General features: G+C 35.9%; 1 protein-coding gene across 2 annotated transcripts in view; it reads left to right on the top strand.

The window, feature by feature from the left end:
* Nucleotides 1-15,050, top strand: part of MSRB3 (methionine sulfoxide reductase B3) — a 282,726-nt gene that overhangs the window by 56,891 nt on the left and 210,785 nt on the right. For both annotated transcript variants that reach the window (XM_069080898.1, XM_069080904.1), the window contains exons 3-4: nucleotides 6,846-6,954; nucleotides 8,594-8,671. In XM_069080898.1, coding sequence (XP_068936999.1) covers nucleotides 6,846-6,954; nucleotides 8,594-8,671 — 187 coding nt within the window. The remainder of the gene's footprint in view (nucleotides 1-6,845; nucleotides 6,955-8,593; nucleotides 8,672-15,050) is intronic.

Here is a 15,050-nt window from a genome sequence, read left to right on the forward strand (position 1 = left end):
GTACTGTAAAATTGTCATCAAAAAACTTCCATTGACACTCCACCTGCATGGGGCCTCCATGTTGATCTTTGTGGCCTACCAGTATAGTGTTGAAACCTTGAGCTGAACAAAGGATTTCACTTCTATTTCCTTTATTTAGTCTAAGAAAGTTCTGATCTGACAAAGTGTGGCTTGGAACAGATATTTATTGATTTTAGATAAATTCTAAATATGAATTCATTAATAATGAATAATAAATAATATTTATCATTTAAATAAATAAGTAAATATTATCATCATTTTATTTACTTATATTCTTATATATTATTACTATATATTATTATATATTTACATAATATGTGATAATATATAATATATTATTATCAATAGGTATTAATATCATATATTATTTATATATTTATAAATAAGTTAAATAAATAACTAATAAAATAATAAGTGAATCATGCTAGCATGATTATTTAATAAACTTCTAAATATTGGGAATTACAATGGAAGTCATATAGCATTCTTATAGCATTCAAAAAATTCATTTACAATGCCATTAGCAAATTTTAAGATCACAGCAAAATAAAAGGAGTCTGTTGTGCATATGTTTATTGTCTTGAGGAAATAATTATTGGAATTATGTATTTCATATTGAGAGAGATTATTAATAACCAAATATGGTAGAGATCCAGGCTTTCTGCCTGTCCTATTTCCTTGTTCAAAGCCCAGCCTTTGAAGGACATTACTGACCTCTGCCAAAAATTTACACCTCCTAGACCATCTTATCTAAGGTGAATTCTTGCCCACTGTGTTCCACTCAGGCAAGTATGGGAGGAGGTAGAACCTTTGATTGCCCAAGGCTGGGGGTGGTCTGGGTGTAGAGGTAGTCTCTGTGTCCAAGAGTGATGTGATGTCACTCTATCAGCTCCTTATTGGAGTGAGCTCACTTCTCATTGTAATATTCATTCTCTCATTAATTGTTAACCAATCAGTGTTGATTGCCACCCTCAGGAACACTCACTCTTCCAAGGGCAAATAAACTGTGAGCCCACCACCATGATGGGTCTTTGGCATTCAAGAGTGTCACTGACACTTTTATTAATAAAGTACTAGTGTTATTAATAAAATGATTAATTATCCAGAACTCTCTCTTGAGCTTTTTAAATGTCACAATATTGAAATAGAAAAAATAAGACTGAGGAGTGTTCGCAAAATTAGTCAAAAGCTCTGATTTATTTATGAATGTGAAACTGATGCCTTTATCCCAAAAAGCCATTCATTAGTGATTGTTCATTTCAATAAACACCATTTCAGTGGTGTTTATCGTGTTAATATTAAGTATTCGTTGTGTGTTAGGAAAGAGCGTTAGATTAGGAGTCAGAAGATTTGGGCTAAAATTCTGATTGCTGCCTAGGCAAGCTTGGGAAGATTTCCCTTATTTCTCAGTCTCTTTCCTCAAGTCCCTTCTGGCCCTGAATCTATTTAGGATGTGCATAGTACTGTGCTAGACACTGAGAAATGAGTTGATATGATTTCTTTGGCAGGTAAAAGTTCCAGAGACAGAAATTCTGAATTATCCAATTTAATGTGAATTTCCTTGTTCTCATAGATCATTTGCACATTTGAATGGTTGTTGTTTTTTTTTTCCTTAAGGATTAAAAAAAAAGTCATATTGTGTTTAAAGTTCTCAGTAAGAAGTAGTGGAGCCTTAAATTTCATGGAAGCCAGAATATTGAAGTAAGAATATCTTGACATTTGAGGTCACATGACCATCTCAGGAATGTTTTTCCTGTATATGTCTACCTCTGAGAGCAAACTGAGACTTGGGCATGCTTGTACAAGTATTGAACTTCTCTCTGAGCTGCCCCCCTCCAAATCCCCACTCCCATACTTGGAATTTTTTGTAGTCTTTCTTGAATTACTGGAATGTTAAAAAAAATCATCCTAGGTCACAGTATATATTTTACATTCTTCCATTCTAAAAATGGACTGGATTTGACTTTTATTTTCTTCCTTTTATTTAGATAGTACTAAGAAAGTTCAGATATGAGAAGATGCAGCTTGAAACAGATACTTGTTCATTTTAGAGTGATATTGTGATCAATTAATAAACTTCAAAAAGTTGGGGACAGTGGAAATCCTCTCTTATACTTCATAGGCATAACATTTAAAAATTTCATTTACAATGCTATTAGTAAACTTAAAGATCACAGCAAAATAAAAAGGAGTCTGCTGTGCATATGTATTATCTTGAGGAAATGCTTAATTATTGGAATTAGTTATTTCATGTTGAAATAGAAGAAATAAGACTGCAAAGCATACTCAAAGTTAGGCAGTAGCTCTGATTTCCTCATGGATATAAAATTAAGAAGGTTTTGAAGATTTTCTAGACTATATGAAAATCTTATCTGAATCTCATTACTGACTCAGATGCTCAAGGAATTCAGAGAAAATAAGAGTCAGTTGATTGACAAGCTAATTTACTATAGAGAAACTGATCATTCACTGGGATGCCCTGTGATCACCACTGATTTTACTTCCCTTTTTGATCTCCGTATTTTCATAACATTATTTAATATTGAAAATTACCATGCACTTTATATTGAGTAAGCAAGTTATTTGTAGTGTCTTTGTTCTTTAAATATTCTAAGACTTGTTTTTAACAGGATGTGTATTCTTTAAATATTAATTTTGAGAATATTATTCTGGGCAAGATTTATAAAAAAAGTTTTTTACTACATTAAAATATATATTTTAAAATATATGTATATTTTAATGTAAATTGACCAAGACTTTATTATTGATAATTGTTGTTTGAATAAAAAGATATATATATATATATATATTTTTTTTTTTTGCCTGTGAAAATTGCATATATTGACTCCTAATTAGGCACACTGGGGTTTTGGTATAATGCCAAACTCAAGTCCATTGCATTGGGTCACTATAAAGGAGAAACTTCCTTCTTATAAGAACATTCTTTTAGTTGTTTTTTTTTTAAAACCCTCTAACAAGTCTCAGTTAGATGTGCTCTATACCAATTAACTGCAGAGGGTATATATTAAAGAGTAAATTACATATATGTATGTGCAAAGCCATTTGTGAGTTGCAATGTACACTATTAAATAGTAAGAAAACTTTTTGGGGGTATATTTCTAGGCTGGTTTTAAGGTCATGAATCAGATGCTTTTTCATTTATTTATTCAATGTAAATACTAAGCTTCTCTGAATAATTACCAAATCATAGTGTAAGAGTGAAAAGACTTTAAAAAACAAAACCAAACCAGGAGAGGAAAGGGACACACCCAACGAATGAACTGCTGTGGGATTTTTAAAAAAGAGATAGCTTTTTTCAGAATTAGCAAAGTCATTACATGATTTTTTTGATAAAACAGTAAGAAGGAAGTCTAGAAAAAAATAGAACCAGCAATAAAGTGATCAAGTTGATGTTTATGATGAATTTTTGATAGTGATCTGTAAAAGTTACTGAAGTTAGTTACTGCCCAGGAAGTTATTAATAATAAGATGTGCTTTTGAGAATTGATTAATATAGAGTCATCTCTGAGTTGTCTGGTATAAGAATATGAAAATAATTTCTCACTTCCTTTCATTGCTAAATATACCTTAAAACGTCTGTTACTTTAGGAAACAGCATTACCAAAGAATAAAAACCTACAAAAAGTTGACAACTTTAAATAAACAATAGAACTTCTTGGAGAACAAAACTCACTTACAGTTAGGAAACAATATTTATATTTAAAGTTGAAAAGCCAGGATGTAGGAAAATTTCACTAATTTGGAAGGTGACCTTTCAGTGCACCAAAACCAAATAATTTGTAGGCTATGACACAGGGCGCATTCCTACAAAATTTGTGTGAATACTGCTTTAGTGGTTCTTGAAAGACAAACAAAGAAACCTGGAATGAAATCTTTATCCCCTCCCCAAAAAGATTGAGGTTAACAAAGGAGTACAGCAGCACTTTCAGAGCTTGCCATTAAAATGAGGGCTCTGTGGCACAGTTAATGAGATGGTTCATAGTGGAAAACAATCTGTTTTTAAGAATGTTTAGATCAAAAGTAATTTCTAATCTATGAAATAAAGTCGCTTCAATACCCTTCATTCGCTAGAAAAGCTTTTTATGTTTGCATTATTTACTTCAATCAGATGTTTTCAATTTTACCTTTTTTTCTCTTAGAAATACTTGACATGGTTAGTCAATAGTGACCAACAGTATTATTCTTTTTCTAAAAAAAAAAAAAGAAAGAAACATCTTTGCCTAAATGATTTGCAAGCATCTGTGCTTTAAGCTACTTTTTATGAACACTCCTTAGTAATGACTCAAGGTAAAAAAGCAGAAAAGCATCCAATGTTAGGAAATTGCAATCCAATACCATGTAATTTAAACCTGCAGTTGCTTCTCTTCTACTAAATGACATACAGATGGGTAGCTTGGTTCCCTCAACTTTGGGAACACAATTGGTCTTTTTATATGAATGAACATATATTAACAACAAAAATATTTTAGACAGAATTGTTTAATTGAATTGTACAAATTTTAATTACCTGAGTCATTAGAAAAGAGTAATTTTAAACAAGGCATTTTGTCATCTTAAATTTGAAAAATGAATTTCTTTGACAAAATGAACAAAGACAGGACACTTTTGACTAAAAATAAAAATACAGTTATACAGCGACCTTTAAGCCTGCAACAGGGAAACTCAAGTTCCTTTAATAGTGTTCAGCAAGTCACAGAAAGTAATAAGATGTAATAAATTCAGCTTGATGGATTGATTAATTCTGGGGTGGGGATGAGAGGGAGAGAATGTAGCTGTTTATCTCTTAGATAATTCAAATAGTTTACTCATGTGGTGTACTTATAAAGACAAATATTTTGGTATCTTGTGATGGGAGGTACTAAACCAAAATGGCAGTGAAGATGGGCTTGCTAAATTTGTGTATGGTTACCAACATTGGCTTCTTTTGGGAGGTCAATGGAGGTCCAACTTTGAGAGCCTGCAGGGTACGTTCCAAAGTGTGTATATGGAGTTTTTGCTTGGTATTTTTCTCCATTCACATGTATATTTTTCAGACAGTTGAATTAGTCACTGTATTTTTATTGCTTTGGCTGTGGATGGTGGTGCTCTATTTATGCCATCAATGGGGGGGAGCAGTTAGCTAATTTTTCACGGGTTTGTTTCATTGGGCCCACATGCTGTGAAATAAGATGCTTTGCAAAGTAAGAAACTAAGCATTATTTTTTTTAACTCATAGTTCTTTCTATCACAAAAGAAACTGAGTGAAATAATAATTAGGACACTTAAGTTAACTTTCAGTAACTTAAAAACCAAAAAATTTTATTTTTTTTACATTTTAGACCATCTGCAAGAATCTCTCCATTGTGATGGATGGCAAAGAAAAACAATTTCTTTGTAGAGAGTAATTGTTGTGCTGTATTGGAATTGCATTTCTTTTCCATCATGTGTACAGATTAAATAAAATAAGGCACATAAAGAGATGTTGTCTGAACATTTTATCACAGACCATATGAGTTGAAATAAAAGCTGCCATTATGATTATGTCCATATAAAATTATTTCAGCATTCAAATGCATTTTAATCTCTCTAGATTGGGGATTCTTACCCTTTCTTTGTGCCATGGTGAAGCTTATCAACCTGTTCTTAGGATGATATTTTAAAATGTATAATATAAAAAAAATAGGATTGCAAGGGAAACCAGTCATATTGAAATCGTCATTAAAATATATTAAAAAAAAAGTTCACTGACCCTAGGCTAAGGATCTCTGTTCTAGATATAGTTGCAAAGGGAAATGATAGACTTTTGAAGAAAGAGTGCCCTTTATGCTTCTTGCTCTCCTCTTTTCTCCCTAGCACTTTCTTTGGTTTTTCTAGAAGCTGGATAATTATTTTTTTTAAATAAGCAGTTATTAAACACCTATTATTCATCAGGTACTATACTAAGTACCTTACAAATATCTCATTTTAGCCTCACAACAACCCTGGGACATAGGTGCTAAATAACTTTTGTATAGGCCCTTGATGATTTCTATCTTGCTCTGTCCATTCAAAGAGATCTCTTACACATTTGTTTTCAAAGTCTGTATAACCTGTTGTAGGGACTGTATAGAATGACTGAGAACAATAACCTGGTAGTAAACGTAAAATATATCTGTAGGCATAAAGAGAACCCTCCAACAATATGGGGATAGTTAAATTGCTCAGAGTAGAAATTTAATAATTTTCAATTTTAAGCCATACTGCAAGGTTGTAAAATCTCTGCTTGCCAGGTGGGAGGTTTAATTTGCTAGGCAGTCATTGTACAATGGAAAGAACACTGGCTTAGGAATCAGAAGACTTGGGTTCAGATCCTATCCCTGGTATCAGCTATGTGTGACAGAGACACCTGAGGGAAGTCACAATTTGCCAATGCCCGATCTATGACCATATGCCCATTACCCTGTATGTACAGTTTGTTAAAAAACATTTTCAAGTGTGTGTTTTTTTTTAATGGAGTGTGGGGGGAGGGGTTTGAGAAGATAGTTGCTGCCATCAAATGAATAGTAGTTATCTCCAAAAAATCTGGTGTCCCATCCAGTAGGCTTTGGCCGAAGCAGTTTGTCCTTGGTCCAGTGGAATCACCTGGCTTTTGAGTAGCATTCTTTTAAAAACTCGGACTTGCTGAAATAATCAAGGGCTGTTCAGCTGAACCATTCTCGTGCATTAGGGACCGCTCTGGTCATTGACAAGTGAATGCAGAAGCTTTGCTGTGGCCACCGGCCAAAGCAATTATTCAGGATTTAACCTAAAAAAGCTCCTTCTCCCATATCCTTTCTTTTTTCTAGGGTCATGTAGGGATAGAAAGAACTGTAAGGTGGTCTTTTCCCAGCAGGAATTGAGGAAGCGACTGACACCCCTGCAGTACCATGTCACTCAGGAGAAAGGAACGGAGAGGTGAGCCTATAGAACCCCTCTCCCTGCTCCCTCCCCCCACCCCATAACGCCTCATTTCCTTGTCTTCTTCACTGACCGTTTTCAAGAATTCTTCACATTAGCTAACCTTTACCCATTAATATCATTGAAAAGGTAGAAATTATGCTGGAAAAGTCTGCGGTCTGTTTTATTTATTTCCCACCCCCCCTCCTTGGCTAATGAATGCTACTACATCTCCCTCCTAAAGTCACAACACTTTTGTTAAAGACTTGCCTTTCATTTACTATGAGATGCATGTAAGTCAGAGTGATTTAGGTAGATTGGGGTGGGGGTGGTGGTAGAGAGAGAGAGGAAAGCATCACGTTAAGTAAAAGCAGCAGCCCTGCACCAGGATGATGACATTTTGAAGGTGGCCATTGTAAGTATAGACATTTTGGCTGCAAAAAGAAAGTAGCATAATTTAGTTCCTTTCCACCCCACTCCAATTTCTTTTTGAAGCACATGTGGAGAAAGTATTTATTGGCTCATTTGTGGTTGGAATGTCAAAAATTTTCAATAACTGCCCTCACATGGCTTTAGTCTTTGGAAATTCGCCCTACATCCTGAAAAAAAGAGTGTGTTCCCTTTCAAGACTGTTTTTAGTGAATAAGGTCTCTCTCAGCTGATTCCAGCTCAAAGGTAAACTTGCCAAGGTCTAACCATTTTGTTGTCTAATTTATACCATGGAGCTTGGCACAAGGCCCTAACTTACCTCTGATCCGGATTTATTAATGATGTAACTGCTTGTTTCCATTCAAAACCTGAAAGGGCTCTTTACCACACATGGGGTACTCGTTAATAGGCAACAACTCTCTTCCTGTCACAGTATATACTATTTACTGAATTGACCAAATGTTGAATCTCTGGCAAAGTCCATTCTGCCACCCAAATTAGCTGGCAGTGGACCTTGGTCTCAGCTTAGGAGTTCTACCCAAATCATGACTGTTGTGTACACGACTAGCAAATGATTTAATGCCCACAAACAACCAGAGATTAGGTCATTCTTAAAAATTCTGTTTATAAAAAAATTGGACCTCATAAAGAGGGTGAAAGTATAATAAAAACAAGCTGTAGCACACATAGACTTTTTGTTGGGCTAGCACAGCTGATTTGTATTAACTGAATGACCTCCTACCCTTTAAGATTGTTAAAATATTCCCTTAAAGCTGCAATATTCCTCCTCAAACCAAAAAATAAGGCTCCTCCAACTTGGAGTCTTGGCCTCATCTTTGTTTTCTGACAGTTACTCCTGGAAGGGACACTTCAGAGACTCCAAAAACTTACCCTTGGTTGAGTAAGACAATGATCAATCCCAAGTATAGCCATGAAAAGAAATGACCATTTTTTGAAAGGAAAAGACTCTTTCTGTGAATTATTTAATTAAAGAATTTGACTCCAAACCTATGTTCTTTTGATGTGTTTCTCTGCCTGTTCCCTGCTACAGAAAAATTAAAATAAATTTGGGAAAACTCCAGTTTTTATGTTTTTCATTTTGGGATGAGTTGTTCCTCATGGATTTTGAAAGAGTCTCACTAGGGAAAGTTGTTCCAGCTTCATAACGTTATGAAAAAGATGTTACCTTATTTGTCCTTCAAATTCTTTTTGTTTGTTTGTTTCTTAGTGCCTTTGAAGGAAAATATACAAGTCATAAAGATCACGGAATGTACAAATGTGTTGTTTGCGGGACACCTTTATTCAAGTAAGTAAAAGGGTACAAGCACTGCTTTTGAACAATGGGGATCCACAGGTAACTCTGTTAAACCCAATGGCCTGTAGTCACTTCACAGTGTGCAGTAACCTCACATTGTCTTAAGAGGAAATATTTTCTTCTTTAGAAAATAGAAATAATTTGGAATTTTGTGAATCATTATAAAATTACTAAGTTGTCAAACTTCTGATTTTCCAAAGGTCATCAGAGTACTTAACTATGGATTTCTAGGTGAGAATACACATTGACATGTGCACAGACAGGCTTGTCCTGGCTTCTCACCAGACCTGATTGTAAAATTGCCTTGGAAACTGGCAAATGCTACAAATCAGGGCTTGATTTATTTTTTCTTAATTTTCTAGACTTCAGAAGTTGATGGAGGAAATATTAATAATACAGATTAAATTTGAAATTGTATTGTGTATACTTTGGGTTTTTTTTTTGAGAACTGAATGTTAAATACCAGCATACTCCTAGGTATGTGTACCAAATATATGTGTTTTTCAGACCACGATAAAACAGTTAGGTGGATTTGTAGACTGTTGAACAATCAAACCCAAAGAATGTTAATTTATGAATTAGGGCAACCTAGAGGAAGTCCTGTAAGGTCATACGCCTTAAGTCTCTTCTCATCTCCATCCTGTTAAACATTTGTATCAACATATCCCTGAGGACATGATGATCAAATTTGCAGATGACACATAACTTGGAAGGTTATACTGGATAAGTTAAACTTTTATCTGAGAGGATTTCCACAGTTTGAAAATACAAATTGCATATGGCAACATCAAATTAAAGAGTAACAAATGTAATGTCTCGTCTTTAGGTTAAAAACAGACAGAAGAACAGAACAAGGGAGATGTGGTTGTGCTTTCAAAAAGAGGTAGAGGTTTAATTGACTCCAAGCTCAGTACGAGGCAACAGTGTGATGTGATTTGCAAAGTAGTGGATGTTTATTTTAGCTACCATTAATAGAAGCTGTTTATCTAGTGTATGAAAGATGATAATTCCACTGACCTTTGGGCTAGTCATGCCATAACTGGATTGTTGCATTCAGTTTTGACAATCACATTTTAAGAAGCACATTGATGAGATCCAGCGTCATGTAATGAGAAAGAGGGTGAATGGGATAGGGAGAGACTCAAAACCATTATCATATGATGACTAGATGAGGGAACTGCGGATGCTTAGTTTGGAAAAGAGGGAATTGTAGAGAGATTTGGAAACTGCCTTCAGATACTTAGATAACTATTTCTGTGGAAGAGGGATTAGTTTTGGTTTTGTGGACTCCAAAAAACAAGTTGCACAAATGGGAAGAATTTACAGGAAAGGAAATTTAAGCTCCATATGAAGAACTTTAGAATAATTAGGAATGTACAGAAGAAGAATGGTCTACCTAGGATCCTATATCTAGAACTAGAAAGGACCTCAAAGGCCCTCTGGTCCAGCCCATTCATTTTACAGAGGATGAAACTGGATTCTATGGAAGTTAAAGTGTCTCGTCCAAGGTCCTACAGATAGTAAATATCTGAGGTGATTTGAATGTAGATCTTCCCCTGTTCAGGGGCATTGCTCTCTCCACTGGGGCCACCATGTTCCTTCCCTAAGTGAGACAGTGAGTTTCTTACATGATGAAGTATGTTACCCATCACTGAAAATGTTCATGAAGAAGCTTTGTGACTCTGTTAGGTAATGTTGTGGATAGGATGTTCTTGTAGAGAAGATGACTCCTAAGGGTCCTTTTGATGCTGAGATCCTTCAGTTCTTGAAAGGACAAAGCACCCTTTACAGAGCACCATAGGTGGGCATGAAGGAGTCTCTGATTCAAACCCATTTAGAGAATGTTCTTGACTTTCTTACTGATTGTGAAATTTATCAAGAAGTTATTTGTCCAAGTTGACGAAATATACCTCAGATCCCATAAATCAGTTCTGGATGCACTTGTCTTCTGCTGAGCAAGCTTTAAGAAAGATAAAGAAACAATACTGATCTAAATTATTTTCATTTAAAAAGATTTTTGAGTTACTCTGAAACTTACATGGTTCTGTGATCTTAACAATTATTCCCTCTGGTAATGCTGATTTCAATTCATTCATATTTTTTTTCATCCTCTATGACTCTTTTCTATTTTACTGACTAAATTTGATAGCTTTTTTTCCCCAGTCCTTATTCTTCTTGACTTGTCTGTTGCATTTGATACAGTTAATGACCCTCTCCTCCTGGATACTTTCTCCTCTCTGGTTCTCCTCCCTGTCTGCTTCTTCTCAGTTTCCTTTGAGGGCTCACCATCCATATCATGGCCTGTAACTGTGGGTGTTTCCCAAGGTTCTCACCTTAGTCCTCTTGTTTTTGACCTCAAAAATGCTTTCTTGGTAACCTCATCAGCTCCTGTATGTCTACCTATGTTCTCTAATTTTTTTTTTGCAGGGCAATTGGGGTTAAGTGACTTGCCCAAGGTCACACGGCTAGTGTGTGTGTGTGTGTGTGTGTGTGTGTGTGTGTGTGTGTGTTTGACACTGGTCTGAACCCAGATCCTCCTGACTCCAGGGCTGGTGCTCTATTTAGATGACTCCTTGGTCTGTGTATTTCCAGACCCAGTTTCTCCCCTAAGCTTCGATACCATGTCACTAAATGCCTATTAGACATTAAAAATTGAATGGCCTGGAGACATCTTGCACTATTCATGTCTAAAACCGAATTAATTTTCTTTCTTCCTAAAACCTTAACTTTTTCTAAACTTCCCAATTTCTACCAAAGTCACCATCATAGTTGCAGTCTCCCACAATGTAACCATGACATGATCCTGAACTCCTCATTCTCCTTCCCCCAAATATATAATCAGTGGCCAAAATCTTGTCATTTCTACCTTCACAGAATCTCTCATATCTGAGCTCTTCTCTCTGCTCACACAACTAGCACCTTAGTCCAGGCTTTCATCACCTCTCCTGTAGTTTATTAAAACAGCCTTCTAATTAGTCTTCCTACCTCATCCTCACTCCAGTCTGTCCTACACACTGTTGCCAGGAAACATATGCCCATCCCTCCCTCTGTTCCCTTCCCCCCACCCAATTGGACACCACTATTCTGGACAATAGACATTCTTCATCCATTTAGCTTTTTTCGTGTAGATAGTTAGACTGGACTCCTTTGAGTGACTGTGAATCTCATTTAGGAGGTTTTGCAGATTTCTGGAGCTTGAGGAAATCAGCTCAAACAGGAGCACCTTGAAGGATCTCATTAAAAAAAGGAAGTCTCTTCCCTTTGAACTTTGTGCTGGACATCCTCTATGACAATGGCAAGCACCTTTGATGAACATATATTTCAGTGTTCCCTGATTCATAACTCACATGATATTATAATCAAAGGATCACCTCTGATGAATAAGAAAAAATATCTTTTGCTTGTAAAACCTTCTTAGCATATCCCTATGTGTATTTTTTTCTTTCAAAACACTGGCATTTCCTACGTTTTTGGAAAAAAAAAAATGAATCCAAATTAGTTCCCTGAAAGAGAATTGTAAAAGTACAAAAACTCTTTTAGCCATGAAATTTATTATACATAAATGTTGGTTGAGAATCTGTTCTGAATTCTTACATATTTATTCTTCATGTTAAAAAATCAACCCTTCAAATTGTCACCCATTTCCTCTCAGAAAACACACATCTTTACATTTCAACACCCTTGGTTTGTGTCATAATAGTTGATGTAACACTTAGGATAGTTGCTGAGCCATGTTAAACTTGTTAATATCCCAAATGGTAAAAATTGGCAACATCCCCATTGCTTTTAGGTTAAGATTCTCCATCTCTTTCCCTATCATGTGACTTAGCTGACTTGTGGAGCTATGGAAGACTTACTGTTTTAAATAAGAAACAGAGCCACTCTAAGTGAAGGATTTATCCCATGTGAGATTTTGAGTCAGAAATCCTCAAAGTGAGACCCTTATCCAAACATAGGTAATGATGGGAGTCAGATTTCACATGTGTTGTGACATGGTCTCTCTTTCTTTCAGCATTATTCTAGGGGAAAAAACACTTTCCTCCTATTTTCTCTGAGATTTTAGGGGGCAGTATTTTTCATTTTTGTTCTGTTTTTCCATTTCTATTGTTTGCTTCTCTTCACTTGTTTTCTTGGCTATTTGGGGGAGAGGGGAGAGGCAGAGAGGAAAAAAAATCCTTTGCTTTGTCTTGCTTTATGGAGGGCAACTAGCTCATTGGGTTGGTGGATTAGCAGAATCACCATCAGTGACCCTCTCAAGGGAGGTAGTTTCATGCTTTGAATACGAGGTATTCCTAAAAACAACTGAGGCTTTGTGTGTGTGTGTGTGTGTGTGTGTAGAAAAAAAAGACAGGAATGAGGGAAGTGAAGAAAGTGTTGACTGAAGAGAAGAATTGTATCAGAGGTTGGAGGGGAAGGCAGAAAATTAGGGAAATAAGGAAGTTTGGATGGGTCAAAACATTATAGTTAATAAAAATGTTTTACAAAGACCATGGGCCTGTTTTCTCATTTATACTCTTGGTATTTGGGGGAAAAACCTTCAAAGCTAAAAATTTCTTCCATTCACTTTCCTAACACAAATATAACATAATACAAAAGAGACCATTCAGCTGCTCTCAAGTCACTCTCAAACATAGTACTCTATCTTAAATACATTTCCCCCTGTGAACAATGTGCCACATTTTGCTGCTTTCCAGGCACAAGAACCTTATTCAGAGACTTCTTATAAACCAAATGTGTAATTTATTTCATGGTTCACATTTTTTTTTAATGTGCATGAATTTTACTAAGCTAGTTTAGAAGTAATGAGAACAAATGTATATATGTATTACATATATATGCATATGTATATTCTAATTTTGTTTGCCTGTTAGTAAAGAGGCACATACTATTTCCTTTAAATCTTAACATTTCAAAAAAAAATTTTTTTGCTTATGAAAGGAGATGGATTGAAGGTACTTCAAACACAATTCAATTCAATTTAAATAGATTCTATCGATCATAGACTAGCTACTATGTGCCTATTTTTTTTTTTAAAGCAATTGGGGTTAAGCAACTTGCCCAAGGTTACACGGCTAGTTATTTTTTGTGGGTGTTAAGTATCTGAGGCTGGAACCAATCACGGGTCCTCCTGACTCCGGGCCAGCGCTCTTACTCACTGCACCACCTAGTGGCCCCACTATGTGCCTATTCTTAACACTGTGTTGATACTGTGGGGAACTAAATATTATCTATCTGTGGCCTCATAGAGCTTCTGATCTCATTGGACAGATAAACTAGACACATAAGATGATTAAAAGACTAAAAATCAGTGCATATTTGTGTGAAAACGTTTGCCTTATAAACCCCTACTTTCCCCCCAAATTCCCTCCTCCCCCTCCCAGCTCTAGTTCCATTTAGAAAGCTATCAGTTGGTTACAAGGTTGTCAGAAACAGAGCTTGGTAAAGAATGAAACAGTTGGGGGAGACTTCACAGAAAAGACTGAGCTGAGTTTTGAATAATACGGCCATTTGGAGAAGTACAGCTATAGACATATAGAAAGAAACAATCTGAAATAATAAAAAGAACACTGGATGCAGACTCAGAAAACCTAGATTCATATCCTAGCTCTTAAACACACTGCCGGCGTGACTTTGGGAAAGAATTGTATCCTTTCTTGGTTCTAGTTTGCTCATGTATGAAATGAAGTTGTTGGAATGGATGATGTCCGAAGTCTTTTCCACCCCTAAATCTTACAATGCTATCATGAAGCATTGTTGGGATAAAGACAAAAAAAGCGAAACAATGCACCTCTTGACTCCCTAAGAAAGATCTTATGTTCTACTGGGGGCAACAACATGTACACAGGAATGTATCTAGAATATTGTATCAACAAGCATGAATTAAACAGTTACTATATGTTAGTCACTCTGCAAATATAAGCAGAAAGACAATTCTCACCCTCTTGGACCTTGCATTCTAATGGGAGAAGACAACACTTGAGGGAAAACAGGAAAAAGTGAGGGGAGAGAAAGATACCTAGAGTAAGAGCATTGAAGGGAAAGTCTGGTGAATCACCAGGGCAACCTGAGGAGGAAAGCAAGTATGGTAGACTTGGGCTTCCTTAAAGTGGATAGTTCTGGGAGGAAACAGCCAATCAGGAGAGGGAGGGTACTTTTTTTTTTTTTTAGGCAATTGGCATTAAGTAACTTGCTCAAGGTTACACAGTCAGGTGTTTCTGGGTGTGGTGCTAAGTATCTGAGCCCAGATTCGATCCCAGGTTACTCCGACTCTTGGGCCGGTGCTTTTACTGGCTGTGCTACCCGGCTGCCCCTGGGAGGGACTTCTAATATGAGAAGTAGTCAGAGGGTTGAGTCAGTTTCTAGGGTGATA

Source organism: Petaurus breviceps, unplaced genomic scaffold (genome assembly GCF_028583685.1).
Source record: "Petaurus breviceps papuanus isolate PSGF00001 unplaced genomic scaffold, PetGlider_PUasm1.0 154, whole genome shotgun sequence".
Lineage (NCBI taxonomy): Eukaryota > Metazoa > Chordata > Mammalia > Diprotodontia > Petauridae > Petaurus > Petaurus breviceps.